The sequence below is a fragment of the Alligator sinensis genome, unplaced genomic scaffold (genome assembly GCF_000455745.1).
Source record: "Alligator sinensis unplaced genomic scaffold, ASM45574v1 scaffold1097_1, whole genome shotgun sequence".
Lineage (NCBI taxonomy): Eukaryota > Metazoa > Chordata > Crocodylia > Alligatoridae > Alligator > Alligator sinensis.
In genome coordinates, this window is record NW_005841950.1 from 1,578,548 (window position 1) to 1,606,049 (window position 27,502).

The following is a 27,502-nucleotide window of genomic DNA, read 5'->3' on the forward strand; positions in this document are numbered from 1 at the left end:
AAAGTTTGACTTCTGGAACAGGAGACTAGGTCAGCAAGCTGTGCAGTGCAAAGCAGCACACAGGAATGTGGCACAAGGCTGGAGTCATTCTTCCAACATGCTACATTCACTCAGAAGAGCTGGGTATGCAGTGTGCTGAGCAGTGTGAGTCTGTGTATTGGGCACTGTGACTCATTCGAGTTAGACCCCCAGAGCAGGAGGTCGGAGGCTGCAGGCTAATTGCCAGTGTAGTCCTTCAGACAGACAAAGGCAATCACAACCTGAACCAGTTAAAGTAGTGAGAACCAGCAAAGCTAATGAATTGCCTAATGAATTATGGGTTCTTACTAGAGATTTTAATCCTTGACAAAAGAGAGAGAAAGTGGATAGAGTAGGAATAGTAGAACTCAAACAACTGAGATGAACATCTCCAGTGCACTAGGGGACAATGACAGAGGGCATTCGTTACATATGATGGCCCCTAGGTAGGCATGAGCTTTGCCTCCCACTAGATTATGACTCCCACGGACAAAAACATCTTGGGACCTAAATTAATTCATTCTGAACCTAAAAGTCAGAGGACAGGCACTGGAATCATCTGGTTCCATGGGCTGGAACGACGTCTCTTTTCTACCTCTTAGCAGATCTATCTCTTGGACTTTGCTGTGTGTTCTTGCCTTTCTGCTTCCTCTCTAGAATAGGGCACTTAGACTTTGTTGGAGTTTAGCAGGACTTGCTTACACAACCTCCCTGCTGCTGCAGAGGATGTTAGTTTCTTCAGTTCTGCCTTGAAGGGACTTTAAATTAAAGAAGGTAGCTGGAAGGAACCAAACATTTAAAGCTACAAACCCAGTTTTTTGTATAATTGCTCCCAAGTGGATGCTGACCCTAATTATATTGCAGTCATTATTGCTTAGCAGTTAAACCACAGTTCCTGCTTAAACCAACCCATACAAGTCACTCAGGAGTAAGCCAAGGGTAGCCTCTCCTCTTATACACTCCCCAAGTAACTGTCCAAGAAGCCATTATTTAGGACATTAAGAAATTGCTTCTCTCAACCGTGTCCCAAACATGGCATACATTAAACTCTAAATAGCTGAAAACCTCCATTATCCTATTTGAGCAAATACAGTGTGCACTCTCAACATAGTGTACTATCACTAGTCTGACCGAAAGGCAAGCAATGTAACTGATAGATATACCTGGGTTCTTGTGACCTAGAATGTGTATTTCTACGAGTCTGCTCTAGTCAGAAATATTCTTTCATTAGATACTACCCAACAGGTAAATGATCACTCTTCCACCTCTATGACTTCATGCATCTTTCCAGTATAGTTTCCCTGGGCATTGGAACATCCCACAGATGTATATCCCCCCTGCTTCAGAGATGCCTCATCAAACAGGCAGGCATTTTAGCTCGCTCACCCTTGCTTTTCACTGTACATTACAAGATGAAAAAGCCTGCACCATGACCCCAAACTGTACAGGTTCTTTTATTACTGATCATGGGTAAAAAAACCCTGTGCGACTTTGGTGCACAAGTCCCATTTTTTCCCCACAGTAATTTAGGACCTGCAGTTCCAAAGACTTTCAATGAGTCTAAAGCTCCCAAATCACTTGGAAAAAATCTATCTCTGGGAATGAGTTCTATGAAACCCCCTTATCTGACACCCTGTCTTACATAGTACGGTTGAGCCCCCCTGACACCTCTCCAAGGCACCTGGAATTTCTCTCCTGTTCACACCACCATGCAATTCATACGCAGCTAATAAAAAGTCCCGTGGAGACGGTGTTTGGGGTTGTATCAGCATGGCCACTGCACAGAAACCAGTAAGTCCCTGCTTGTTTCAACCACACACAAGAGATGCAAGTATCCATCTAAACAAGTGTGCTGAAGGGACCCAAGTTTGTTACTAACAGGTTTGTAAGGTTTGAGCTGTGAGGAAATCAGCAGGAGAAAAGAATCTCGAGGCAGCTTAACAGACCGAAAGAGCTTGAGGCTAAATGGAGCATCTCAGTACATGCTGGAAGTCAGCTCTACAGAAGGCAAGCTGCCTACAATCACTGGCTCCTGCCCTCCCTATGGATTCAGTAGCTTGAAAATACAGCGAGTAGCTACTAGGCATGCCAAACAGCTCCAGCGATAAGGCAGCAGGGCTGAATATGCCGTGCTGAACGCTCCCCGCACTCTTTGTTTATTGGCTTTTCCCCCCCAACATGTCAAGACCAGCAACAGTAGCAGACCTGCCCAGGCTTTGCAGCTCTGCCAGCCCACAGTGAATGAGCAAAAGAGTGGATATGTCAGTCTCTGAGGTAGCAGGGAGAGGCACCCATTAAGCCTGACATTTACGGCCCTGTTTGACAGGGGCTGTTTTCATCCAGCCTAGCGTAGCAGAAGTAACAATCTTCTTTACTTGCTCACAATTGAGACAAGCACTGGGAAGCTTGAAAGGGAGGTACTGAGAGTGCTGGCTGTAGCCAGACAGACTGCAGACAGGGGCTGTACGGGCTTCCCTGGAGACACTGTGCACAGTACATTTGGCAACAGACTTCGGGTCAGATGCCCTTGGCTGGCTCTTCTCCCTTCTGCCACTTCAGCTGCATAAAGGAAGCAGAGATTGGTTTCCACAGGCACTGAAGAGCCCTCAGCAGGCACAGAGCTGATGCAGCTGGGTTTTTATACTGCCCTTCCTGTGGGCTGCTGCCTCATTTACAGAGGGCACAGCTGGAGCATGCTGCACTGCAGCTTTCCTCAGCTGGAGGACAGTCCCTTGGGGACTGCAGCTAGCTGACAGAGTCCAGAGCACTGCCTAGGCTGCTCTATACTGGGTATGAGCCAGAGAAAGACAACCGGCCTTAAAAATTAGGGAGCTGTTACTAGTGACAGCTCCCTCAGCTGGACCCAGCAGAAGTGGGAACAACAGAGGGTCTTCTCTCCTCTTCAGATTTTCCCCCAGTCCTTCTCACTCTAAGTTATCTGGATTCTCCTGTTATTTCATAGAAGCTGTTCCTCCCTCCCTACACTGGCCGCACATCCAGCTGATTATTTGTCAGGCTAAAGAGGGCTGCACACTGTTTCCTGGGGAGCCTGTAAACATCACCCTTGTGCTCCCTACCACCCACCTCAGCAGCCCCCACATCTCTGCACCTACCGCTACAGTGCTGGGTTTGCCTTTTAAGAAGGGTTTTGAACCCAAATAAGGGATTGAAACAACTCAAGACAAACATGCCCAGGGAACAAAAGTCGCAAGTGAAGAGACCCCGCTTGGAGGAATCCTCTGAAAGAGCAAAGGCACCCCCCCCCCCACACGGCATGAGATAAAAAGCGCGGGGCAGCAAACACCCTCTAAAGCGGTTTCACAGTTTCACTTCCAGGTGATTCTCTTGGTTCAGGGGAGGCCTCCAGACAGGAAAGCAGGAAGAAATGAATGCATGCTCCAAAAGGGATCCAGCTCTAAACATAAAGACCATTAACAAGCCCCAGCTCCTTCCCCGTCCCTACTTCAAATGCCAACAGGCTTCCAGATCCCTACAATCCAGCCTGCTCGAGACACTTCTTTAACTGGGAGGTGCGAGGCCAGCAGATGACCCGGCATGCAGCCTTGCTAACTGGAGCAAGATGGAGGACCTGTAGTCTCCAAGGACAGCCACTATCCGCTCTGTTTCATGGAGGTTAGGTGTGGCCCCCAAGCACCGGGCAGCTTGCCAGAACAGCCAACTTCAGAGCCCTGTCGCATGGAAGAGAGGCAGGTGTGTGATGGGGATGGCATTCGTAAGGTGCAGAAAGGAGCCAGTCCTTATGCTCCCTCGCAGGCCTTGTTAGGCCCAGAACATGAAAGAGATCCAAACTCCTCCAGCCACTGCTAGCCCAGGAAGCCATCTCAAGCTCTGGGCTTCATCCCCATGCTGCTGAAGAGCTTCAAAATAAGAGAGACAGTACTAGAAAGCCAGACTGTCTGGAATGAATACAGACAAGCAGACCCTTTTTATGCTGGCAGGAGAGGGGAGTTATTCCTCACTGTGAAATGCATTTAAAAAACAAAACACAAAAAACCTTGGCAGAGATCAAGTCCCTCAGAAAGAGCACGGGGCCACTGTAACAAGGCCTGCGTGCAGCCATGAATCAGCCATCCAGAGCAGGAACAGATGCACCGCAAGCCGTGCTGACTGCTGCAAGCGTTACAAGAAGCCGCCTGGCTGTCCCCAGGCTGGAAGGTGAGGAAGCAAACGCGCTCTCCGCGAGAGGAAGGCAAGGGCTGGTGAAGGAGGAAGCCTGGGGGGTGGCTGCGAGAGGCTCTGGCCGCTGCACAAGGCTCTTCACCCAGTTTTCAGCATGATTTGTGGGAAAGGCGGACCCACTCATCTTTCATGCCTCATAAGCTTCATAGCTGTCAGACTAACATAACAGGTAATTAACTACTAAACAGCCATTTTCTCCTCCTCTCCTGAGGGAAATTGCTCACCATCCAGCTAGAAAATGTTTCTTTAGCGGTTTCCAAAAGAGAAAAGAAAGTCAGCAGTTTCTGGCAAGTGGCACAGGTACCGCAGCCAAACAGTGGCGTCAGTGCCAACTTGGACTCCGCTGCACAAACGTGACCAACACCCAAGAGGTCCAGAGAAACCAGAGACCACCAAAATTACAGGAACACTTATTTGGATCCCTTTGCCTTGCTTATAGTCCAGAGGGCTGAGACTGAAGTAAAGAAAACCACACACTGGCTGCAAGCAACAGTTCATTTATGGTGTAGGAACCGGCATGGGAGATCTGTGTTCTGTTCCTAGCTCTGGCACAGAGTCATAGCCTGACCTTGGGAAAGACACCTGTGAAATCCATGCTTCCTACACAAGGCTTCAATAATCCATACAGGTCCACTGCTCAGAGCCTCTGATGAAAACAACAGAGGTGGAAAAAAACACTGGCACAGACTTGTATCAGCTTAGCCTCCAGAGGCCAATCCAGGGAAGGGATTTTTGCTTAGAAACGCCATGTTTTAAATCAAGAAAGAAATCTGTACATTCAGTGCCTGTCTGGTGCTGATTGTAGCTCACCAGGGCAGGAGCTACATGAGGAAAAGCAACCGCACTGGAAGAGGAGCAGTACATGCAGCCTATGGTTGGGACTATAATTCGCTTGGCATGTGTATCAACATCATGTCTGATCGTGCCTCACATGAAAGCACCATTTTCAAAATAATTCTCTCTAGCTTTGTTAAAGACAGAGGTAGAAGCTGGAGAAACGTGATCACATGCTGCTTCCCTTAAGCAATCTCTACACAGAATGTCAGAATTTCCAGATCATTTCTTTGGCAAGTCAGGTTCTGTCGGATTGTTTCATCTGTCAGGTTCCTGACATCTGCAGTAGTCCTGGCTTCAAATCCTGACATCTGTAGTAGTCCTGGCTTCAATGTTTCTAACATTTTGTTTCTTTGGGATCTTGAAAAGCTCATCCCCTGGACAGCCTGCTCCATATCACAGAGAGATGCCATACTGAAAAGCATATCTAAGAATGACATCCTGTGGGATGGGCTCTGAGCTCACCTAGTGACTTTAGAGGTCAAATCTCTTTTGTTCAGAAATTAGGAGATCTGTTCCTTTCATTGACAGACCTGCAAACTGCCTATGATCTTAGAGTCAAGCTGGGATCCTTCTGACTGATAGATCATCACTAGGGATCAAGATGCTGCAGGCCGGATTATGTCTTCAGTTATGCCATGGTAGCTGCTCAAGGATAACTGAAGGCAGAATCAAACCAGTAGCTGCAACTTAAGTTAGCAGCTCTGTAGATGGTGCCCATATGGAATTTGGCACTACAGCACTTAGACTGTTTCAGAATAAAGGCAAATTCTCTTCTTGCCTCCAAGTCAGCAGTCCCAATACTTAATGCATCCAGGGAAGTGAGCAGCCCCGTCCTCAACTGTCACTTTCTTGAGCAGACTCACACTAAAGCATCTCTTTAGATTCTGTTTGATTTTTTGTTAGCTTAGTTGCACATTTACTGATCTTTGAACAGAAACTGTTCTTCTCAGGATTCTCAGAGCCTCCCTCCCACCAAAAGTACCCCCTGTTCAACCTTTCAAGGTATGTTCCCACAAACTGGCATATCTGTCTACCAAAAGCGATAATGTCCCAGTTGTTAGACATGATGATGGAAAGAAATCCTGGGTTCTACCACCCTGCTGAAGCTGACTGACTCAGGCACACTGGGCAACCGTTTTCATGCCTCGGTTTCCCAGCTTTGTAATGTGTGTTGAGAACATGGGATGAATGTGCTGGTTGAGTGCAGCAAAGCATTACACTTTGAGGCTTTGGCTTTCTGCAGAACACAGCCTTCCACTGGGGCCACTGAACTGGCATCCTCACATATGTTTCTTGCATCAAAGGCCACTTCAGCCATCATCTTCCCCCTCATTTCTCACTTCTCCAACCCAAGTGCTGTTCAAACTGGCATTCTGGCTTGTTACATGAGCTGGGAGTTTCCCCATACAGAAACCCATGGCAGTGCAGCATTGCATAACGCTGCCAAATGTACTAGCCCAGAAACAAAGCATTCAGCATCCTTGTAGGAGATCTCATCTTGCTACTAATGCCCCCCTAACCACCTCCTTGGGACTAAGAACCCAGATAGCTCCAAGCAGAGCTGACACTGGTTACTGTCTAGTCAATAGGCACTGGGCCCTACACTGACAGGAGGGGAACGGCTCTGGAGCAGGCTGAGCTAGGAAACAGATAATCGATGACATTCGGTTCTGATCGGCAGAAGGAAAAAGGATTAGAAAAACAAAAACAGGAGCTACCAGCCAAATTTTTGTTTGAAAGCCTGTTAGGTCTAGACTGCAACGTGAGGAAGGAACAGCTCAAAACCACAGCTGCTAATGGTTATGGATCTGGCAATCAAAATGTCTTTGTTAAAAAAAAAAAAAAGTTAACTGCCTTACTATTGAGGTTACAAACCACAGCCTTGATGCATTGTTGCAGTCAACATCCTCCCTGCTGTTTTTGAGAGCTTACATCTGCTGCTGGCAGATAATATGCTGGCAAGCTGCACAAGCTCCTTTCATGGGGATGTACAAGAAGCTCTGCTAGGCTGCCTTCATTTCTCCTTCTTCCCACAATTATGCTTCTCAGGTGACACTTTCCCCCACTGCCTGCTTTTGCCACTCATGCTTCATTCAGGACACAGTCAGATGCGAATGCAGAACGGCAGACAAACAAGGGTCACTGCTGGGTTCTCCCCAAGATCACCTCTTCCCATCAGGCGCTTCTACTTTCAGAAAGCATTGTCTGCATAAAAGTTCCTAATCCAGATCTAGTTGCGTCTCTATACACCAAAAGCTGTACTTTGGCTGGAATGGCCCAGGGGGGAAGCAATTAAAATTTAATAGGAACAGGACTTTGAGATGTGGATTTGATATTTAAGCTAGTTGAGCCGCACTGTTTTTAAAGACTGAACAGTCTGACACAGCTCAGGTTCTCAGAGGCTTTGGAAGAGCCTGCAGTGCCAGCAATCTTGGAGCATGCTCTATTCACCTCTGCTTTCCCAGTGCCAAGTGACCTAGTGTCACTGAAACCTTCAGCAATTCTAATCCCTGCTGGGGGGCAGAGAATCACCTGCCCAAAGTGAGCCGAGGAAGCTGCATTAGGATGGGTTTGACACATTTATAGGGTGACTGATGACCATCAGGGGGAAACTGAAAGGGATTGGAAAAACATTCACCAGGATAATTGGCTCAGCTGAAAGCAGTGTTTCATGCATTCATTCCCACATCCAGAGATCCTGGAGGCAGGGCTAACGTCAGCTGCAGAGGCAGGCCCACTGCTCTCAGTCAGATGAAAGGTGGGAGCAGCAAGAAAACAGGCAACTGGAGGGCTGGGAAAGATGAAAATTGGGGTATTTGCTTCTGCTTTAGCAACCCAGAGCACCTGTGCCTTTCTGACAGTACTGCTGGAGTTTTCCAGTCGGCAAAACAAATCCCATTAATAAGAATAACTTATAATTAATAATGGATTAAAATTCATATCCATGCATTACAAAGGGTTAAGCCTGAAGATGATTCAGCTGTGTCCAGCTATGCCAAAAACAATCCTACTCCCAAAAACACTTTCTAAAGACCCATTTTAATAATTTAGAAGCCCGAATGTGTCCAAGCAACAACTTACTCATTGCAGACTCCATCACTCGCAAGTACGCTACCTTGCCATTCTTAGCTTTGACCCCTGCTGGCAACAAAACGTTGATTTTAGGTACTGCTGATTAAATCACATGAGAGCTCTTCTCATTCTCCTTGAAGAATGTATCTGTAGAACTATATATTTCTAGCAATGTCCTGACTGATCTGCTAGGGGTTATGAAGTTCATCAGTTATCTGATAATGGACATTCATGTATGTGACCAAGTGTAATCCTAACAAATCTGTATTTTAATTGGGCTATGTAGCAGCTAACTTGCACAAGATGACTTCTCGCTTGTGGGTGAACCCAGATCAGAAGATGGGAGTTCCCTTTTTTGCTCCAGGTCTCTGACAACTTCACAGCAGACTGGTATGGTTTGCCTGAAAACACCTCAGCTTTTCTGTTGGTGCTGCTCCTGCTATGAAACAGTTCTCATGACTTATGGAGGAAGGTGGCCCATTACCCAACCCTGACACAGGAGAGCTGGGCCTGGCTCTCCAGAAACCAGAGCCATAAAGTGAGAGTTGAGCAGCCTGGAAGAAGAAACTCTAGCAGCAGCCAAGCCTATGAAATCCTGAGTTGAATTTTGTTATCTTATCCCTTGCTTCAGTGTTAGTAAAGGCAAGTTTCAACTCTACATAGAGTATGGACTGCATCAGAAGCAACGTTAACACCTAAGTCACTAACTAGCTTACTAAAATGGTAGCAGAGGCTAAGTCCAGAGTCACCATTAATTAAGTCATACACTTCAACCTTGGTTTCAGTTTTTCCCTAGGGTCTTTGAAACTAGAGAAGAGGGCAAACTAGCCTCTATCATTTGATTCTTTTTGGCATGCTAATGAGTTCCTAAATTAATCATCATCAGCTGGCAATTGCTCCTGCATCTTAACAGGCTGAACAATAGCCTCTATACCTGCTGGCTTATGTTAAAGCAGTGATTCTCATTCAGGGTGTTGTGGCACTATTAGGTGTGCAAACACCTACACATGATTCACAAGATAAATCCAGATATTTCAAATAGGAATCTGTACCATCAAAAGCATTCTGACCTGTTGTGGTTTATCTGAGTTCTTTGAGACAGAAGAAATGCTCTGGTATTTTCCATTGTCAAATAAACAAGTAAAAATTCAAAAGCTGGCAATTTCCAAGGGCTGCCTTGGGTCTAGCAGGGGATGCCCCAAGTCCAAGAAGGTGCTGAACCACTGTGCTAGAATGGAAAGCCCCAGCACCTTAAATAAGGGGGAACTCCAGTGGCTCTCAGGGACTAAAATCCAAACTCACTGTAGCCCTACATTCCTCCATTTGCCACAGACAAGTAAAACTCAGGAGAGGGAGGTGTCATCTGCCTTGGAAAGCACACAGACAGAAGGGTGAATACAGACAGGCTCACTGTAGTGTAGGCTTGTCCAGCATACAACCTGTGGGCTGCCATGCGGCCCACCAAGTCATTTTATCTGACCGCGGAGCGCAGAGCTGCAACAACAGAGCGCGGAGCTGCCGGCAGCGGGGGCAGCAGCGAGGCGGGCAGAGCCGGCCCGCGGGCCCCAGCTGGCAGTGAGGGGAGGGGAGCTGCTTACCCCTGAGGGCCTGGCTCATCAGTGAGCCGGGTCCTGTTGCAGCTGCCCCCAGGGCTGCGCGGAGCAGGGCTGCCCCAGACGCGCCTGGTTGGAGGAGCTGGGGATGGGCTCTGCCCCTTGCCCCCGGCACGTGGCCGGGGAAGCTGCAGCATGGCCTGAGCCCTGCCCACGTGCGTGGCAAACGGAGGCATGGGGTAAGTTCCCGTGCGGAGCTGGGGGCACCTCGGGGCCAGCCAGGGCGGACAGAGGCATGGGCTAAGTTCCCATGCGGAGCCGACACATTTCACTGTCGCTTTCTGCAACTTCATTGGTGTCAAAGGTCACGTGACATCACTTCCTGATGTGATGTCACTTCCTGTGAGTTCTTTGAATATGGCTCACTGGCCCACTGGGTGATAAAAAATTTGTGATCCGGCCCCACATTCAAAAAGGTTGGACACCCCTGCTGTAGTGTCCCCAGGTCCCTACGAGCCAGATTTAGGCCTCACACAACCTGATCTGGAACTGGGTTACATATGATCATTGTCTAAGCTTCACACAACACCAGTTTTGGGGCCCCCTTGATCCAAAGGGCCTGGGGGTTGGCTGCAACTGTTTCAAGTGACCTAGCTACACTTCTCACAGCATGCTAGTCAAATCTCTAGCCCTACTAAAGTCCTTACAACTGTAGATGTGTGCAATTTGGCAACAGTGAGGCTTGGGCATTAGAAGGTCTTAATGCACAGAGAGGAAAATGTGTCATTATTCCCAGTCTTAATAGCACAGACTCCCTGGATGCACTTTGCCTGAAGTGAATAAAGATGTTTTCTCACTCACAAGAAGAATATCTGGTTTCAATTCTCCAGAGAGGAAGAGGTGAAGCTATAGAAAAAGATACTAGACTGCCAGGCACAGAAAAAAAATCTTAGCCATGTCCCCTCAGGCAGATTTAGAGCGGTAGGTCCCCACTTAAAGAGAGGAATAAATTCTTTATTCTTCTCATAGGTAACTACCTGATATTGAAAGTTAAGGTTTTATTCCTCTCTCTCATTACACAGAGAGAGAGAGAGAGAGAGAGAGAGAGAGAGAGAGAGATTAGGGAGAAATAAGTGTACACAGAGCTATCCACACATTTTCCAAGCAGTTTAGAAATACTCGTATAAATGCTATGGAAATGGGTTTTTTCATAATCAAAATGAAAACTGTTTGAGATCCAACATCATCAGCACGATGTGTGGAGACTTCAGTGCACTTTAAAAGGGAATCAATGTGAATCATTCAGTTCCTCATATCCTTGCCAAGACCTAAATGTAGTATTCTACATCTCCCCAGTTACAACTGATGAGCTCACTAACACCTAACGCAGAAAAAGGAAGGCAGCTCAACGTACTGCTTAAGGTGTTGGTGACATCGGCCGCAGGCAGAAAAAAGCAGTCTGTAAATTCTGATCCTGGCAAGGAGAAAGGTTTCCAGGTCAACTTTAGCACAGAAATGCCCAAACAAAGGGATCATTCTAATTTAAATGTATATTTTAGGCTGACCATAATAAAAGGAAATGAACCCAGAAAATGTTAGACTCACTTGGAAATACAGAGCTGAGTTGCCACATCATGGGAAGTTTTGCTCTTTGCAGTGGAACAGACGCCTACGTTTCACAGGCTGAGTTCAGGAAGGCCCTCTAGCTTCCCTTTGCTGTCACAAGCTTAAGTCACACAATTCACGCAGGGGGCTTATGTATTGATCACTGTTTGCCCTTTGAGGGCATCTTCCACTGAATGATCACAGCACACTTTAGGAACAAAATGAGCTTTGCACCATCTTTAACACAGAAGTGGCATCTAACATGTGGAAAAACAGGTCCGTGGAGGCTGCAACTTGCTCAAATTCATACAGTGAAACCAGTAGCACAACTGGGATCAGAGCCTGTGCGACCCAGCTGCCAGTGCTGCAATCATTTTAGTCACCATACCATCATCCCCCAACTGCCTCAACACAAACAACCCCAATGAAGTCAAAACAGAACTAGGCACACACTTAAGCAAGTGCTGCAGGACTGATCCCACAGGAGTGTATGAGGTCACAGCACAAGAGGTAAATCTTCAAAATGAATAACCAGTAACAAACAATGCAATGGTAACCTCTCCAGGGAAGGAGATAACCCTGAAGTCACCTAGCTGTATGCATACTGCACACTGGGACTCCCACTCTGATTTGGCTTTCTGAGCACAACTGTAATAGAAATATTAAATGATGATGATGATAGAAAAACACCAGCAGGGTGTCACTAAACAGCTTCATTAACAATCTGACAGAGGAAGCAAACAGCAAGGAAATTAAATCTGCAGGCAATACTAAATTGTAAGCGGATGTCGGCACCAGTGAGGACAGGGAAGTAATATTAAAGGCGCTGACGGGAGTTGGAAGCAGGGAAAAGAACCACCCGTGCTTGGGAGAAAGATGAGGCAGAGGGATCAAAAACAAATGTGCAGATGTTGAAGGAAAAAAAAACCAAACCAAGTGGCCACTGTCACACAATGATGAATGGACTGGGAAACTTTGAACTTTCAAATGCTGGGTCTCATTGGAAAATGTAGGGATGCTGTATTTGGGAAGTTCCTCTCTTACTTGGCAGTCAAAGAAGTAACCACCAGGAGTTGGAACGGGGTGGGGGAAAAAAAAAAAAAAAAAAAAAAAGGACAATCCAAATGGAAAGTCTGAGAAAGTCCAACAGCTCGTCCTCCCATAGTGATCTCCTCTGCCATATTACGGCACTGTGCTCTATACCTGAAAGCTTTCATTCGCTTTCTACTGCTACAGAAAAAATGCACAGAAAACTAAGCACTCCATCCTGCCTTGAGCTAAGAGGGTTTTGTCTACACTGAGAAACATGCTCCTTGCTGAAAACTGGTTTTCATAGATTTCATAGACATTAGGGCTGGAAGGGACCTCGAAAGATCATTGAGTCCAGCCCACCGCCCAAGGGGCAGGAAGTCAGTTGGGGTCATAGGATCCCAGCAAGATAAGCATCCAACTTTCTCTTGAAGGTGTTCAATGTAGGTACTTGAACCACCTCCGGTGACAGGCTATTCCAGACCTTGGGGGCTTGGACAGTAAAGAAGTTCTTCCTTATGTCCAGACTGAAACGGTCTTGCAGTAGTTTATAAACAGTTCGACCTTGTCATCCCTTAGGCCGCTCTGGTGAACAAACGTTCCCCCAGATCCTAAGTGGTCACCCACATAAACTTAGAGGTGGCCATCAGATCACCCCTGAGCCTGTGCTTTTCCAGGCTAAAGAGCCCCATAGCTCTCAGCCTGTCGTCGTAAGGTCTGTTTTCCTGACCTCTGATCATGTGCGTGGCTCTTCTCCGGACTCTCTCAAGCTTCTCCACATACTTTCTGACTTGTGGGGCCCAAAACTGGACACAGTACTCCAGCTGTGGCCTCACCAAGGCTGAGTACAAGGGGAGAATGACATCCCGGGATTTGCTCAAGAAGCATCTATGGATGCAAGCCAGCATTTTGCTCACATTACTAGCTGCAGCGTCACATTGAAGGTTCATGTTCATCTTGTGGTCAATCATGACCCCCAAGTCTCTTTCTTCCATAGTGCTGGCCAGCATAGCACTGCCGAGCCTATAAGGATGCTGCAGGTTTTTCCTCCCAAGGTGGAGAACCTTGCATTTTACAGTGTTAAAACACCATCAGGTTCTCGTCTGCCCATTTGCTGAGCCTGTCCAGGTCAGCCTGGATCGCCCTCCTGTCTTCAGGTGTGGATGCTTTGCCCCAAAGTTTGGTGTCATTGGCAAACTTAGCCAGTCAGTCCGCTTCTGACTCCAATGTTCACATCATTAATGAAGATGTTGAACAATATGGGTCCAAGGACAGAGCCTTGGGGGACCCCACTGGTCACAGGGCACCATGACAATTGACTTCCGTCAACCACCACCCTCTGGGTCCGACCACAGAGCCAATTCCCCAGCCAGCGGATCATGGTGTATCCAAGGCCACAATTGGCCAGTTTTGCCAAGAGATGATCATGGGATACCAGATCAAAGGATTTTTTGAAATCAAGATATATGATATCAATCTCTTCTCCCTTGTCCAGGCGATAGGTCACCTGGTCGTAGAAGAAAATGAGATTGGTCAAGCAAGACCTACCCGCAACAGCAAGACCTACCCGCTGGTTTTGGTACCAGCTGATGATGAACCTGTGCTAAGAAACCAACAGTAGACAACAGGACTATGTCACATCTAGCACTGGCCCCGCAAAAAATATTGATCCCTTCTCTCCAGTGAGATTCAACTCGGGTTTCTGATGCAGGCTATAATTTGGTCTTGCTTACCCTCAAGCTGTTTTCAGCACTGGTTCAGCTATATCTGTTGTTGACAGCTGTCAGCAACAGACAAATTTCTTAGCATAGGCAGATTTGCCATCAACTTCAGTGGGAGCATGCGTGGATCAGCAACCTGGACAGCTCACACTAATACATATGGGGAAAGAAAATCAATGCAAACCATACAAACAATGACTGGGAAGAAGAATCTGGACAGCAATATTGAAAGACAGCAAATTGAGGGTTACAAGCATTACGATGCAGTAGGGTAGCAACAAAAGGTCAAGGGGATTTTAGATTGTACAGACAAAGGTGTCATAGCACTGAGGGAAGACAGAAAGCTGTCTTCTCTACAGCTGGGCATGGGTGCACCTAGAGGACCATGCTTCATTCCAGGAACTTCCAAGAGCAGGAAGATTTCAGCAAACTGAAGGGAACTTAAGAGAAATTAGAGCTCACTAGGGGGTTGGAGGGGTTAATATCTGAGGAGCAATTAAAAGGCAAATTACAAACTGCTCATGTTCACACAAATTGTGGAAAACCTATGACAAATGTCTGCTATCACTTAATAGCCATAACCACCAATGAAGGGAGGACATACCTAGGGCACCTCCACAGGGTGGAGCTAGGAGTAAAAGGATTCTGTCAAAGGAAGAAAAAGTAGAGAGCGGTGATCAGGACACATTTCCTACCTGTGCAATCTGTCACAGGATATGAGAGTTTCCATTTAGGACAGCAGAGAAGGGAAAAGGCCCTGATTTCCAACTAGACTGCATACCACATTGGATAATGCACAACAGGAAAACAATCCTGTGTTAGCCCCAAGACTGGACATAATGACAACTGATCCAGCCCCTGTTTTATTTTCTAGGATCTTGTCACCTCTGCAGCAGGCTTAACCCTGGCTCCAGCATGTAAGAGTCTTTTGTTGTACTTCAGTGGCTATGCAGTTGTACTTCAGTGGCTAGGCGCCCTCTGCTGCTCATATTCTAACCTAGCCCCATTCCAAAAACCAAATTAAACAGAGAAGAAATGGTACCCCAATTCAGAAACATCCTCTTGGTCTCTAATACTCTCCCTGCTCCTGTTCAGTGTAAAATCACCCCAAGTTTGGGAAGCCTGGAACCCGTCATCAGGCCCATCTGAGATGGTCAAGTAGTTCTTGTAAAGGACTGTAAGAGGTTAGAAGGGATGCTGGCTCCCGTGGATAACCATGGAGCAGAGATGCACACACGGACACAAAGAGAAAGGCCTAAGGCCCCCATAGTCTGCTTTGGTCAGGGGAACTGCTGGGTTTTGTACTCCTTTGTACATTCTGCCGTTAATAAATAAGTGATTAAACTGTGCCCTGATGAACAAGCCTCACCTGGGGTCTGAGTACAGGGTCAGTGCTTTCCATACTGGGGAGGCAGGCTAGCAACCTATGCATAAGCATATGACAACAACTACTGCTTAACTGGGGCAGTATTCATGAAGTGTCTGTTTAAGGGGAACCAAAGGAGCTAGTATCAGTGGAATAAAGGTCCTTAATCAGGGCAGCATTGGTGTGAAATTTAAGTTTCTAACTAACAAACTACCAAAGCACAGCAGGCTTCCCAAAGTTTCACCTGCAGTGGCCTGGAGAATGCTGCCTGGTGCCCAAGGAGCTATATCTGATGCAAAAGCCTGACAGCCCCAGGGAGTCCAGTGGCTGCTGAGAACACTTTGGAGACATGGTCTTCTCTCACCTGCTGCTGATATGGATAAGCAGGTGCAAATAACAAATGTTGAGTCTGCAAAACTAGTTTCAAAACAATCACTGAGTACAAGCTACAGTCTCACTTCAACCAGCTCCTAACAAGGCTGATGCCTGTGATAACAATGCTTTGGCCTAGCCCAGCACTTCAAAACATCTTCAGCACTGGTTCAGGGAAACCACTGCAGAAATGGATTCTCTCCCTAACATAGATAAGACCATCTCTTTGTCATTCTCCTCCCTTGCCTATGGATTGATATATTAAAAAAAACAAAACAAAAAACAAACAAAACAAAAAAAAAACCCAGGAAGAACTAGTTTGAAGGAGTTGTAAGCAAATGGTTAAAAAGTCAGCTCCCAAAGGCAGATTTGCCTGACTCACCTGCTCCTTAAATTGCTCTTGGGACAAGCAGTCAATCAAGTCCACACAGCCCAGAAGGCAGCCAGAGGGGTAATCAGTAGGAAATTCCACATCTACATGAAGAGGAAGAAAGCAGCAGAGTATGAGCATGGGCTCAGGTAAGGCCTGTGACCCTTCCAGTCCTCCATGTGTTCTCTATTAGAAACACATGCTTTTGCCCTCATCTCTTCCCCCCTCCCCCCCACACACAATTTTGAGGCACAAAAAGACATAAGAGATTTTATTTTCTCTAATTCTTTGTTTTTGAACCAAATGGTGCACTGCTCAGGAAAATTTTCTTTGGAGCATGGGCATAAGCCAATCATACAATGGGAAAGGCAAAGCTTCTGCCTGCCTTGTCCATGCACCTGAAGCCTGACTTACAAAACTCCTGCTATGCTGGGACTGTGCTCCCAGCATACTCACTCACTGCATCTCGAGACTGACCTGAAGCACCCACATTGTTCCGATCCTGGGCCATGCCCTTAGCAGTGACTGCCATAGATTGTGTTACACTGCATTATCTCATACGGTAGTCTGGGGATGCAGGCAACTGCCGAGCAAAGCCAGCAGTCTGAAATACTTATTCACTTGTGATGATGGTGAGAAGTTTTTCATAAAGATTGGTAAGGGCTATGAGGTTTTTGCCTTCTGTAATGAGGGTGTGACCCACTACCTGGGATCTCTTGAGCATATATTAACAACCTTTTACAGAAGCAGGACGTTGGCTGCTATGGTCCCCCTGCTTTACCTGTGACAGGTTAGAGCAGGGGCGGGCAATTATTTCGGGCAGAGGGCCACTTACTGAGTTTTGGCAAGCCATCAAGGGCCACATGACAGGCAGCCCAGGGCAGATGAATATTACATTTTCAAAAATTTGTAGGGGTCCCATAGGCCGGACAGAATGGCCTGGCAGGCTGCATCTGGCCTGTGGGCCACATTTTGCCCACCCCTGGGTTAGAGTATTACATCTTATGTTGTGTCACGGTTGATGGTAGTTTTAAAAATAGTTTAGATTATGGATTCATATAGGATGATTTGGACAGGGATGATTCTGCCTCACACAGGGGATTGGATTACATGACCTCTAAGGATCCCTTCAAACCCCACTGCTCTATGATACTAGGATATTCTATGATAAAGTAAACAACCAAGAAAAGCCACGACAGGGAGATTCTAGACTCCCAGACAGGAGCACTAGACTATTGCACATCTTTCCCCAGCTGTGGCTTCTCAGGGATCAATCCTGGTGTTGCACAGTGAATGTAGAGCTGCTTGTTCCAAGGAAGAAAGAGACATCACATTTGGATTAGTTAGCACGTAGAAATACTGCACTGACAGGCAGCATCTACTTGGCCCCGCAGCCTGGAGCAGATTGGCTAGGACTCAATGCCTGGGGCTCATCTAGTCACATAAGAGGAAGAAAGATCTGCACAGTAACCTGCAGCTTTTTTCCCTTGGATTCCAAAGTGGTGGCAAGGCATGATGATCATTTCAACTTCAGTGCAGAAACACACAGGCACCAGCTCCTCTGTACACTCACTAGCAAGGTCTTAATGCCTGAACCAAAAATAACTTCAGGCCCTTCACTGCTATGAGGCTTTGTTGAAATGAGGCACAATTCACTAAGTGCCTGTGCTGGGAATTTCTGACTAGTCGAAAGGATGGGGTCAAAAACTACCCTCCTGCCCTTTTTGGCTGGAGAAACGCTGAAAGGAAAAAAGGAACTGAAAGGAGAGAGGAAGGTTAAAAAGAGCAGTGGTAATAACTGACACTTCTCATTACATAGCTACACATATCCAAAAAAAACCCCAGAAAGACCCAGAGAGAGGTTCACCTTTCCGGTGAAACATTCTGTAGACAGCCTCTAGCTCTGAGATTTCCTGCGAGGAAGGCCTTTTACCAGTAGCTGCTATCCATAGTCGCCCCCGGTGAGATGTGTACCAGGTCCTGCCCTCCACCCTAAGAAGAGTAAAGAAAAATTCAGAACTGAAACCCTTCTGAGATCCCACATGAACTAGTTTTCAAAGTTATACTTCATCATGAAATTCCCGCTAGCAAGCTTTACCCTGGGAAAGAAAGCTCCCCTCTAACTACATAAACTCAAACATTTGTTGGTACTCCAGAGACAAGACTAGGCAGGGAAGAGGCACGAAATACTGCTGCAAGCTAAGCATGTCCTCAACACTCCAGGGTGAGAGTGATAAGGACCACTTATCTCCTGCAGGCAAAAAGAATACTGCTTGTTAGATCATGCAACATATTTTAAAAACTTCAGCCTTCTGCTTCAACTTTTGCATATCAAGAAAAATAGGTATTTTTAGAAGCTCTGGGGTGCTCAGTCAGAAGGGTAACATGGATCCACACCCCTATATCAAGTAGTCAGTAACTGCTTTTTTCTTGAGATGCAACTCCCAGAGGCTATAGCTATCAGCATATAATGCTTCATCTTAAACCAAGGGCTTGTCTTCTGGTATTTCCACACCACTCAGATCAAGCAGCACTGCATACACAGATGTCTTCTCAGCCCCACAGACCCTAAGAGACTATAAGTCACCTCCCCAGAAACTTTTGGGAAAAAAAATCAAATAAATTTCAGAGACTTCAAGGACTTCTCCCGACATTTTACAGTCAATTATACTGGAATGTGGAGACAGCAGCTGGGAGTGCTTCCCTGTCCTGTACCTCCTCCCCTGTTCCATACCTCCTCAGGAGACATCCAGAGAGTGTGGACACACAACTGGTGGCAGTGGGTATCCAACCCAACTGCAATTTTCTGCCTCCCCTTCTCACTAACATCAAGTTTAATAAAGAGCAACTGAATTCAATAAAGACTTTACCAAACTCTGTGTGGTGGTACCCTGAGTGGGGGTGCCCAAGTATGTGTGTGCAAGGGGGGTGCTGCCTGGACCCCTGCTTCTGGGTTTCTGGGTGTTCCAGGCCTGCTGGAGTTTTCATGGCTTTTAAAGACTATTTTCCCCAAGCTGCTCATCAGTTTACTTCAATTCCTGGCAAATGACCAGGGTTTGGTGCATCCCAGGCTGACCTGTGGGTGGAGGGGTAGCCAGATGATTCAGGGGGTGCAGCCTAGGCCCCCGCTTCTGCATTCCAGGGGAGCAGCCCAAGATCTCTGCATCTTGCTGTGGTTTTGCAAGGACTTCCTCCATAAGGCCGCTAAATCACTTCCATTCCCTACAATCAAACCCAGTCCATGCAGTCCCAGAAAGATTTGGGAGGCAGTGAGGGTGGGGTGGGGAGGTGATGCCTGAAAGCTGCTCATTTAACTTTCATTGCCAGAAACTGCATAGAGATGTGTGTATAAGGGTGGAATGAGCAGAGGCAGGGCAGGACAGGGCAAGTGGCAAGGGTACAGCCTGGAAGGTGAGGAACAGTTAACAATTAATGGGCCAATTCACATTTGACAGTGTGGAATTGGCAGCCAGTCTGTGGTATGAACTGCGCATTGTGCAGTACCGTGGTTTTCCCTCACTCAGAAGTTGGTGGACATTTACAGTTAAAAGGTGCACCCACCCACCAGGCTCAGGGCTCCCTACCCTCTGGAACCCAAAAGCAGAGGTCCAGACAGCATCCCCCTAGCTAGCCACTCCTCCACTTTCCTCAGTCCCAAAATCAGTCTGGGACACTGCATAGTGGTGGGTCTATTGACTGCAATGACAAGTTTTGGGGGAAAATGCCCTTTTAAAGCCACAGGGTGAGGCAGAAACTGTGGGGAGCCTCAGAGCAACCAGGCCCTAGACATGCAGAAGCAGGTGTCCAGGCAGCCCCCAACACCTGGTCAGCCTTCCTTCTTTTCTTCCCAGATCAGCCCGAGATGCTGCAGGCTTTGGTCAAGTGCAGACAACAGAGGCTGGGGCAGTAGGGTTTTATCAGAGTACCAGAGCAGTCAGTTGCAATGCATAGGTAGGGGGAAAGGAGTGGTACAGTGTGGGATACCTGGAGGACTGACCAGATACTAGTGATGGAAAGCTTAATCTCCAATTATCCAGGTGCATTTGTAAAACACTGCAGGATGTATAAAAATTCTACACTGGCTTGTACACTGGGATGTGTGCAGTTTAAACTGCTTTTAAAACAGTTTAAGTGTTACATGTATCCATTCCCCCCAGCGACAACTAGGCTAGATGCTGCACGTGATCACAGATCCTAACAAAGTAGGGCTGGAAGGGACTTCTCCAGGTCATCTAGTCAAACCTCCTACTCAAAACCATCCTAAACAAGTGCCTGTCTACTAATCAATTCCTAAAACCATGCATGCAACCTGCAAAGGATTTCTTTAAAACCAGCCTTGGGCCTTTTTTTGCTCTCTTGGGATGGAGAAACATTTTCTTGCTCATGTATTTATCCTCAATACACCAGGATGGAAGTTCTGCCTGCCCTGGTTTCACTGGCAGATTTTCAAGTCTCCATTACTAATCTACCATAAAAAAGCTGGCTCTTTCCAGTTCCAGAGTTGGCTCTTCTAGTCTCCATGCCCATCAGCATGTCTGGAGGAGGAAGAACAGCTCCTTGTTTATACACCTCCCACACAGATATTTTCCCCCAGGGAAACAGCCTGCCTGTCTTATTAGTGAACTAGCTGAAAAGAGCCAGGATTGTATTTTCCTATTACCCAGGGCCAGCCACCCTAAACACCTACTCAGAATCTCTGCAATGGAAATTTCACCCTCTGAAGTCTGTAGAGCAGTGGTTCTCAATATTTTTTGTACTCAAGACACCCCTCCATAACTTATGAATTGAGTGGCACCCAATTTTAAAAACATGTTGGTATGTTACATTGATACAAAACATGTTGATACTTTACCTCTTTGCAGAAGGGCTAGGCAGTGGGGGTGGAGGATCATTCAGGCTGGGACCAGCCTGACCTTGGACTTACCCGCTTAGCTTATCTGATTATCTCCTCACACCTTAGGCACCCTTCAAAGGCTCTGGTGACAACCCAGTGTGCCCTGGCACTCTGTTTGAAAAATCCCTTCCTTAACAGAACATGGCTTCTTTTCCCATCCCTGTAGCAAGAGCTGTGTATGGCTGAGAACAGAACAGATCATTGCTCTGTGCCCTCTTTTACCTTTTGATTCCTCTGATCAGCAAGGAAGCCCAAGGCTGGTGCATGCTGAGGCACCAGCCATCATCTGAGATCTCCTGCAACTCTCGGTCCTGAATCCGCAACCTGCTCCTTTCAGAGCCAGGCTCATTCTCAGCATCTGCTGGTTGGGCGATTTTCCTACGTGGGAGCAGGCCAGTCTGATCCACCCACTACACCATGTTTAAAACAGACAGATAAGAGAAGATTAATACCTCTCCCTTTTCCTTTTTTTAAAAATAGTGGGTATGATGGCTCCTCCCTCACTGAGTTAGAAGAACTAACTCTTTGCCCCACAGCCTCAGAAAGCCTATCTTAGCCTTCTCTGGTGAATGCTGGCCAAGCTAGATCTGAAGTAGAAGGAAAATAATATATCCTGAGAGATGCTAGCAGTCAGTGAGCCCATGGCAAGATGTAGGCTATCAGTCTGCCTTCATCAAGCTGTCCACACAGACAACAAGCCCAGCAAGCAAAGGAGTGCAAGTCACTCACAGTGAGATGGAGCATGGCCCATCAAAGTCTGCAGTCTCTGCCTGGTAGCAGTAAAAGCAATTCTCACTTCACATGCCCTGCAGCTCAGCCATGTCTTTAAAGAGCAGAACAACAAAGGGGTGTCCCACAGCATTCACAAGCAGGCAGCATGTTCAAAATTCACTCAGCTGATCACTGCCCAGCTGGCTGCAGTGGTACTCAGAAGAGTTTAATGGAGGCTTAAAGGCACCATTCAGACAATCCTCTTATATCATGGATTGCCAGATGGGACACTGGTATTCCGAGTCAGCCATCTGGTGCAGCCACAGAGCCCTTCTGGAGGTAGCAGTAGTGCTCAGGGCTATAATATTAACCGATCATGCTCCTTTCCTTTTCAAAAGGGATGAAATAAAAGCCAACAGCTAACACCTAAAAGTTCCCACCAAGCCCAGGGAAAATATCTAAATGATGCCAAGGGGCTAAGAAAAGGGGAAGAAAGGCACAGGGGCTTGGGATGGACAGAAGGACATGAAGCCTGCAGGATCCAACATGATCCAACTCAGCAGACAAATGGCAAGAACCCTTTAATGCTCTAAAGTGTCTGAGCACAAGCACACACTATGCACAAAACAAGTAAAGACCAGAGGGGATATTACAGAAGGAAGATTATGGCTGAGGGGGTAAAAGTAGGAGGAGTCTCTCCAAACAAGAACTGAGAAGGAAAACTGCTTTAGGCTGAACCTCAGGAAACCTTTCCAAGAGTGAAACAGGTCAGGCTGAGGCAGGGCTGAGCCTAATAAGTCAGGACTTTTAAGGACAAAGTAATGACACAACAGGTAAAAATCCTACATAGGTGGAGGAAGGGGATTGACTAGAAGGCCTTTTCCAAGCCTGAGGTATCTCTGAGAAAGCCAGGGAAGGAAGAGGCATCCCCTGTCCCACAGGGAGATGCAATCCTCAGCTCCCTCTCTCTCTCAAATATTAGTTAACACTCAGGGATAAAGCACTGAAGTTGCACTGACCAAAGGTGCAGGTTGGAGCAGGTAGGGATTCACCAGAACCCCAGACACCCCTGCACTTTTCCCATCAGGGCTCTTCAATGGCTTGCTCAACGTGCCACTATGAACGGCCTCAATGGTTTCATCCAGTCTGCAAAACAGAAATAAACTATTTTTACACACCTTGCTCCCTCCCACCCTTTGGCTGGCAATGCCTCTCAAGGTCCCCAATTCACCCAACCATTTCTTTTCACCTCCCCATCAACCAGGCTGCTCCCCCTGTGCTCTCCTTTCCTTGTATTTCAAGTCAGAGAAGCCAATCCTGCTCTTTCAGGACCTCAAGATATGGTTGCTACAGATGGGGATGCTCGGTTTTGCCTTTTCTCAGGACAGCCACTACCCCCTGAACACCAATGCACCTGCCAGCATAAAGAAAATTCTGACTGAATCATGGACACACTTTCCACTGGGATGTATGTCCCTGTGAGGTGGGGTGATGGCCCTGTTTTACAGGGAGCCTGGGTAACTTGTTTGAATTCCACAGAAGGTCCGAGGCAAAGCAGAGACTTAAACCCAAATGTCTCACCTCCCCAGCCAGTGTCCTAACCATTCTTCCAACATCCCGAGGGGCCAGGCAAGATCCCTTTTTGTGCAAGCCCATCCACAAGTTTCCTTCCTGAGATGATAACCTTCACTGCCCCCACTCACAATTAGGGTGCAGCGCTGCAAAACCCAGAGGGCTGGATCCTATTCTGTCCTGCTCAAGTCCATGAAAAAAGGTTCATGCAAATGCTGGATGGGCAAGCCCCCTCACCACTTGCTGCTTCTTATAATGCCTTTTTAAGGTACAGAAAATGGCATGTTACAAAAGATGGCACAGACTTCTTTTCATGGACTTGAGTGAGGTAGAATTGGATCACATTTAATCAAGTTAAACAGCTAAGGCCTGCCATGTTCCATCCCAGAGAGGGTGGAATTTCATTTGCTGGGAAGCATCCCCTGTCCATGGAATTTGAAAAATACCTAAGAATGGAAAGAATGAAGGAACATCAAATCATCATTCAACCACCACTCCCCACTTTTTCTATTTCTGTATTACCCAACATAGCATGGCAAATGACTCTCCCATCCTCAGAAGCTTCATCTGCTTCAGAAGCAAGTGCCTCCAAACTCTTTGGTTGTGCCACCATAGCTGAAACTTTAGAGGGATGAAACTGCAAATGGGAGAAATAACTGGCAGGAACAAATCAGCAGCTAAGAGCTCAGGGTCCTGCATGTTCCCAGCAATGAAAAATGCAGAGAGAGGAAGCTGATCTCAAGCAGCTGGGCCACCTCCAACAGACACTGACAGTGTTCCTCATCTCCCTTTCCCCATATCCAGCACCACCTACTCACTTGCTGTGGTACTCAGCCATGTTGTCCTCCTCCTCCAGGATCTGCCTGCCAGCAAAGTCGATAGTGATTTTCTTGGTGAGTCGGGAAGCATGGCGCAGCTCACGCAGCTCCTTCTCCCTCTTCTGCAACACCTCCCTCTCCTGTTTGGAGAGCCACTGGTTGGAGTCAGTGGCAAAGTAATCCGACTCATCATCGATGACTTGGGTACGACGCACGCTGGTGAGAGACAAACATGGAGAAGTAACAGAATGGGCATTGAGGATGACAGCAAATAGCTCCAGATATATCTGGGAACCATGTGCCTGAGCAAAGTCACACCATCCCAGGAGCTCCCCTGTGATCCCCAGAGGAATCTGTCTGGGCAGTTGCAATAAGCTGGAGCACTCAAACTTTGCCTGTTTGAGGGTCGTGCTGGCAGTCTGTCAGGGACCTGATAGGATAAAACAAAGTACAGTGAAACTACTGTACTGTGATAAAAGCAGCCTGTGGAAATGAGTTATGCCATGAAGGCAGCTCTCATGAATTTGGACAGGGAATCTCAAGTTGATGGTACCAGAAGCTACGGCAGACTATATGTTAAAAAAACGAGGCAGCTCAAGGCTGCATTCAGCCCAAGCCTGCGGTGTCCACTCCCTTTCCAAGCTGTAGCAGCATCTGTTCTCTTCCCTGTAGAAGGGACTTCAGCATTTATTGTAAATCCCCGAGACCTGCATCCACAAACACAACTTTTGCCCTGGAGGCCTGTGCTGTACATGTCCAAGATAGCAAAAGCCCAACTCAATCTGTTCCATTTTCTTTTTTTAACAAAAAAATCAACAACTGAAAGGCATAAAACTGGAATTGGTCCATATACTACCCAAGGACTGTGTTAAGACTGAGGGGTGGTTGGGGAAGGGGGAAGAGAAGGAGGTAAAACAAAAGGAGAACAGAATGGAAAATGGATGGCCCAAAACTGGCATGCTAAAAACTGGGTCTGACTGATAGATAACAGAAAGAGGGGATGAGCTCTTGCACCTCATCCTTCTGGACTTCCTTACAAGGCAAACTTTGTGGAAGGCAGTTGGCCTGCACGGAGTGAGTTTTATCATTGTACTGCTATCTCCATCACTTCCTGGGACTTCAGGATCTACTATGGCACTGTGGGGCCTTCACCCTGATCCTGAGAGATGTACCGACTAGACCAGGTCAAAGACAGAGGGAGCCAGGTGATCTCTCACCTCAACCAACTTTGGGTACGTCTTGAACAGCATCTGGGATACAAGACTTGGACTCCTGCTCTTACCCTCTCCTTTCTTAGTTCATTTCTCTCCCCCTCCTCCCCCAACTTTCTCCTTTTGCCTTCCATCTATGAAGAGCCTGGGTGCATCACTTCTATGATTTCCCAAACACAGCTGAAAGCAATCTTTATACACCTGTTACAAGCTTGATAGTCACCAGAGTGGCTGACAAAATACTCTGTGCTCAACTTATGTTTACCCAGAAGCAAGTTTTGCAAGAATCAGTACCAGGGATAGAAACTGCATCATCTACCTACTATATTTTTCTTCTGTCTTGTGTGATTCTGTCTTGTTTGGACATAAAGAAAGAAGACAGATAGCAGCAACTTCAGTTAGACTCAACCAATTTCCTCCCCTACCTCAAGAAAAGGAGGGTTATTTCCATCTTTAACACCACCCAATGTCAAACAGTGGTTTTCCTTATTAAAAAAAAAACACCCTACAGCCAATGTGAAAGGAAACAGAGGGTGCTGTTAAAGTAAAGGCCTTACTTAAAACATTTCATTTCCAATGCTTTAATAAAATTTCCTTCTTCTGTGCATGGAATAACAGGTTATCAATTTCTTATGGTGGTTGTAGCCATGGGGTGAAGCAGGCTGAGGTCTCTGTACTCAAAACCTTGGATCAAGGTTAATTATTGTACAGGAACAAAGTCATTTTAATACTTTTGACACTGGGCCCATTGATTCCAAATCAACACAAGAAGCCCTATGTCTTCTGAATGAGGGGATGGAGTGATATCTCTCTTCTCCCACCTCAGGGCAGAGAACACCACCAAACTCTGCTGGTTTAGTGTGAGGAAGAGATCAAGGCAGGAAATTAAACCCCAGGCAGCACCACCAATCGATCACTGCACTGCCCCTCTCCTGACCTCAGTACAATGCTTGAAAAATTCAAATGGTGAGAGCCTCCTTCCACCTGGCAGCTGTGAGCACAGCTCGGAGGGCACTGACAGCATACACTGCAAATGCTGATGCTGCCTGTTGTGTTGAAGACTGACCATACATGACACTGACAACCCTAGGAAAGAGACTATAAACCTTTTTCCACATTAGATCTAGAAGTGCTACTTTTTCACTCCCTCTCTCACTCCTTCCAGCTGCGAAACCAAAATGAAAAATTCAGGTCCCTAACACTGAGCAACCAAGGGCAGATACTTCCTTAACATAAAGGAAAATGCAGTCAGATTAGACTCATGCACTAGTAGTAGTTACTGATGCATTTAGTGTAAGTGGATATGTATCAAAGTGGGCATCTGAACTACAGTGGGGGGTGGAGGAGTGTCTGTGCCTCTCCCTCACACAAAATAGCATTTGATGAATCAAAACGCCAGGATGGGTTTTAACAAAAAATTTCCTGATGACTTTTGTTAGCATCTTGCAATTACACTGTTACGTTAATTCAGATCTCGTCTGCTGTAGAATTCTCTACAATGACTGAGAGAAATAGTGAAGCAACAATGCCACAGGAGAGTGAAAGCTACAGTGACTAAGAGGGGAAAAGAATTTTACTCAGAGTGTGTAATTCCATTACAGTATAACCTCATAAATTCGGATCTCAAAAATCTGGAATTCTCAAAAATCCAGCACTTTAAGCTTCCCCCTCTGTTCCCCTGGACATGGAGGGGGAAGCTTGCACATGGTGGCTGCCACTGCCATCCACCACCCCGGGTCACTGCTCCACATGCAGCTGCTGCTCCAAGACTGGCTTCCACTCCCCCCACCAGACAGAGGGGGAAGCTTCCACATGGCAGCTGCCACCACCCCATTCTGCATACGGCCGCTGCTCTGGGACCAGCTGCCATTACCACCACCGCCCCCCACCATGCTCTGCAACCAGCCGCTGCTCCAGTGTAAAAACAAAAAAAACCAACAAAAAAAACCACAGAATTTTCAAATTTCTGGCAGATGGCTCAGTTCCGAGCATGCCAGATTTATGAGGTTATACTGTACATAATGATCACTAGGAAGAAAGAATTACTTTGTTAAACATCCACATTCCAACTGCAGGACAGAGTGTTGAGAGTTCAGAACACACATCTTTCAAGGCCCCTCAGAAACACACCACAGTAGACAAGACATGACATT

The 27,502-nt window shown here is 46.8% G+C and overlaps 1 protein-coding gene across 1 annotated transcript in view; it reads right to left on the reverse strand.

Annotated features, from left to right (window-relative positions):
- Positions 1–27,502, reverse strand: part of TRIP4 (thyroid hormone receptor interactor 4) — a 68,973-nt gene that overhangs the window by 9,068 nt on the left and 32,403 nt on the right. Inside the window, exons 8-12 of the mRNA XM_025199902.1 lie at positions 24,139–24,354; positions 22,768–22,894; positions 21,260–21,447; positions 18,011–18,135; positions 16,156–16,247 (exon numbers count right to left, since the gene is read on the reverse strand). Of these exons, the coding sequence (XP_025055687.1) occupies positions 16,156–16,247; positions 18,011–18,135; positions 21,260–21,447; positions 22,768–22,894; positions 24,139–24,354 (748 nt within the window). The remainder of the gene's footprint in view (positions 1–16,155; positions 16,248–18,010; positions 18,136–21,259; positions 21,448–22,767; positions 22,895–24,138; positions 24,355–27,502) is intronic.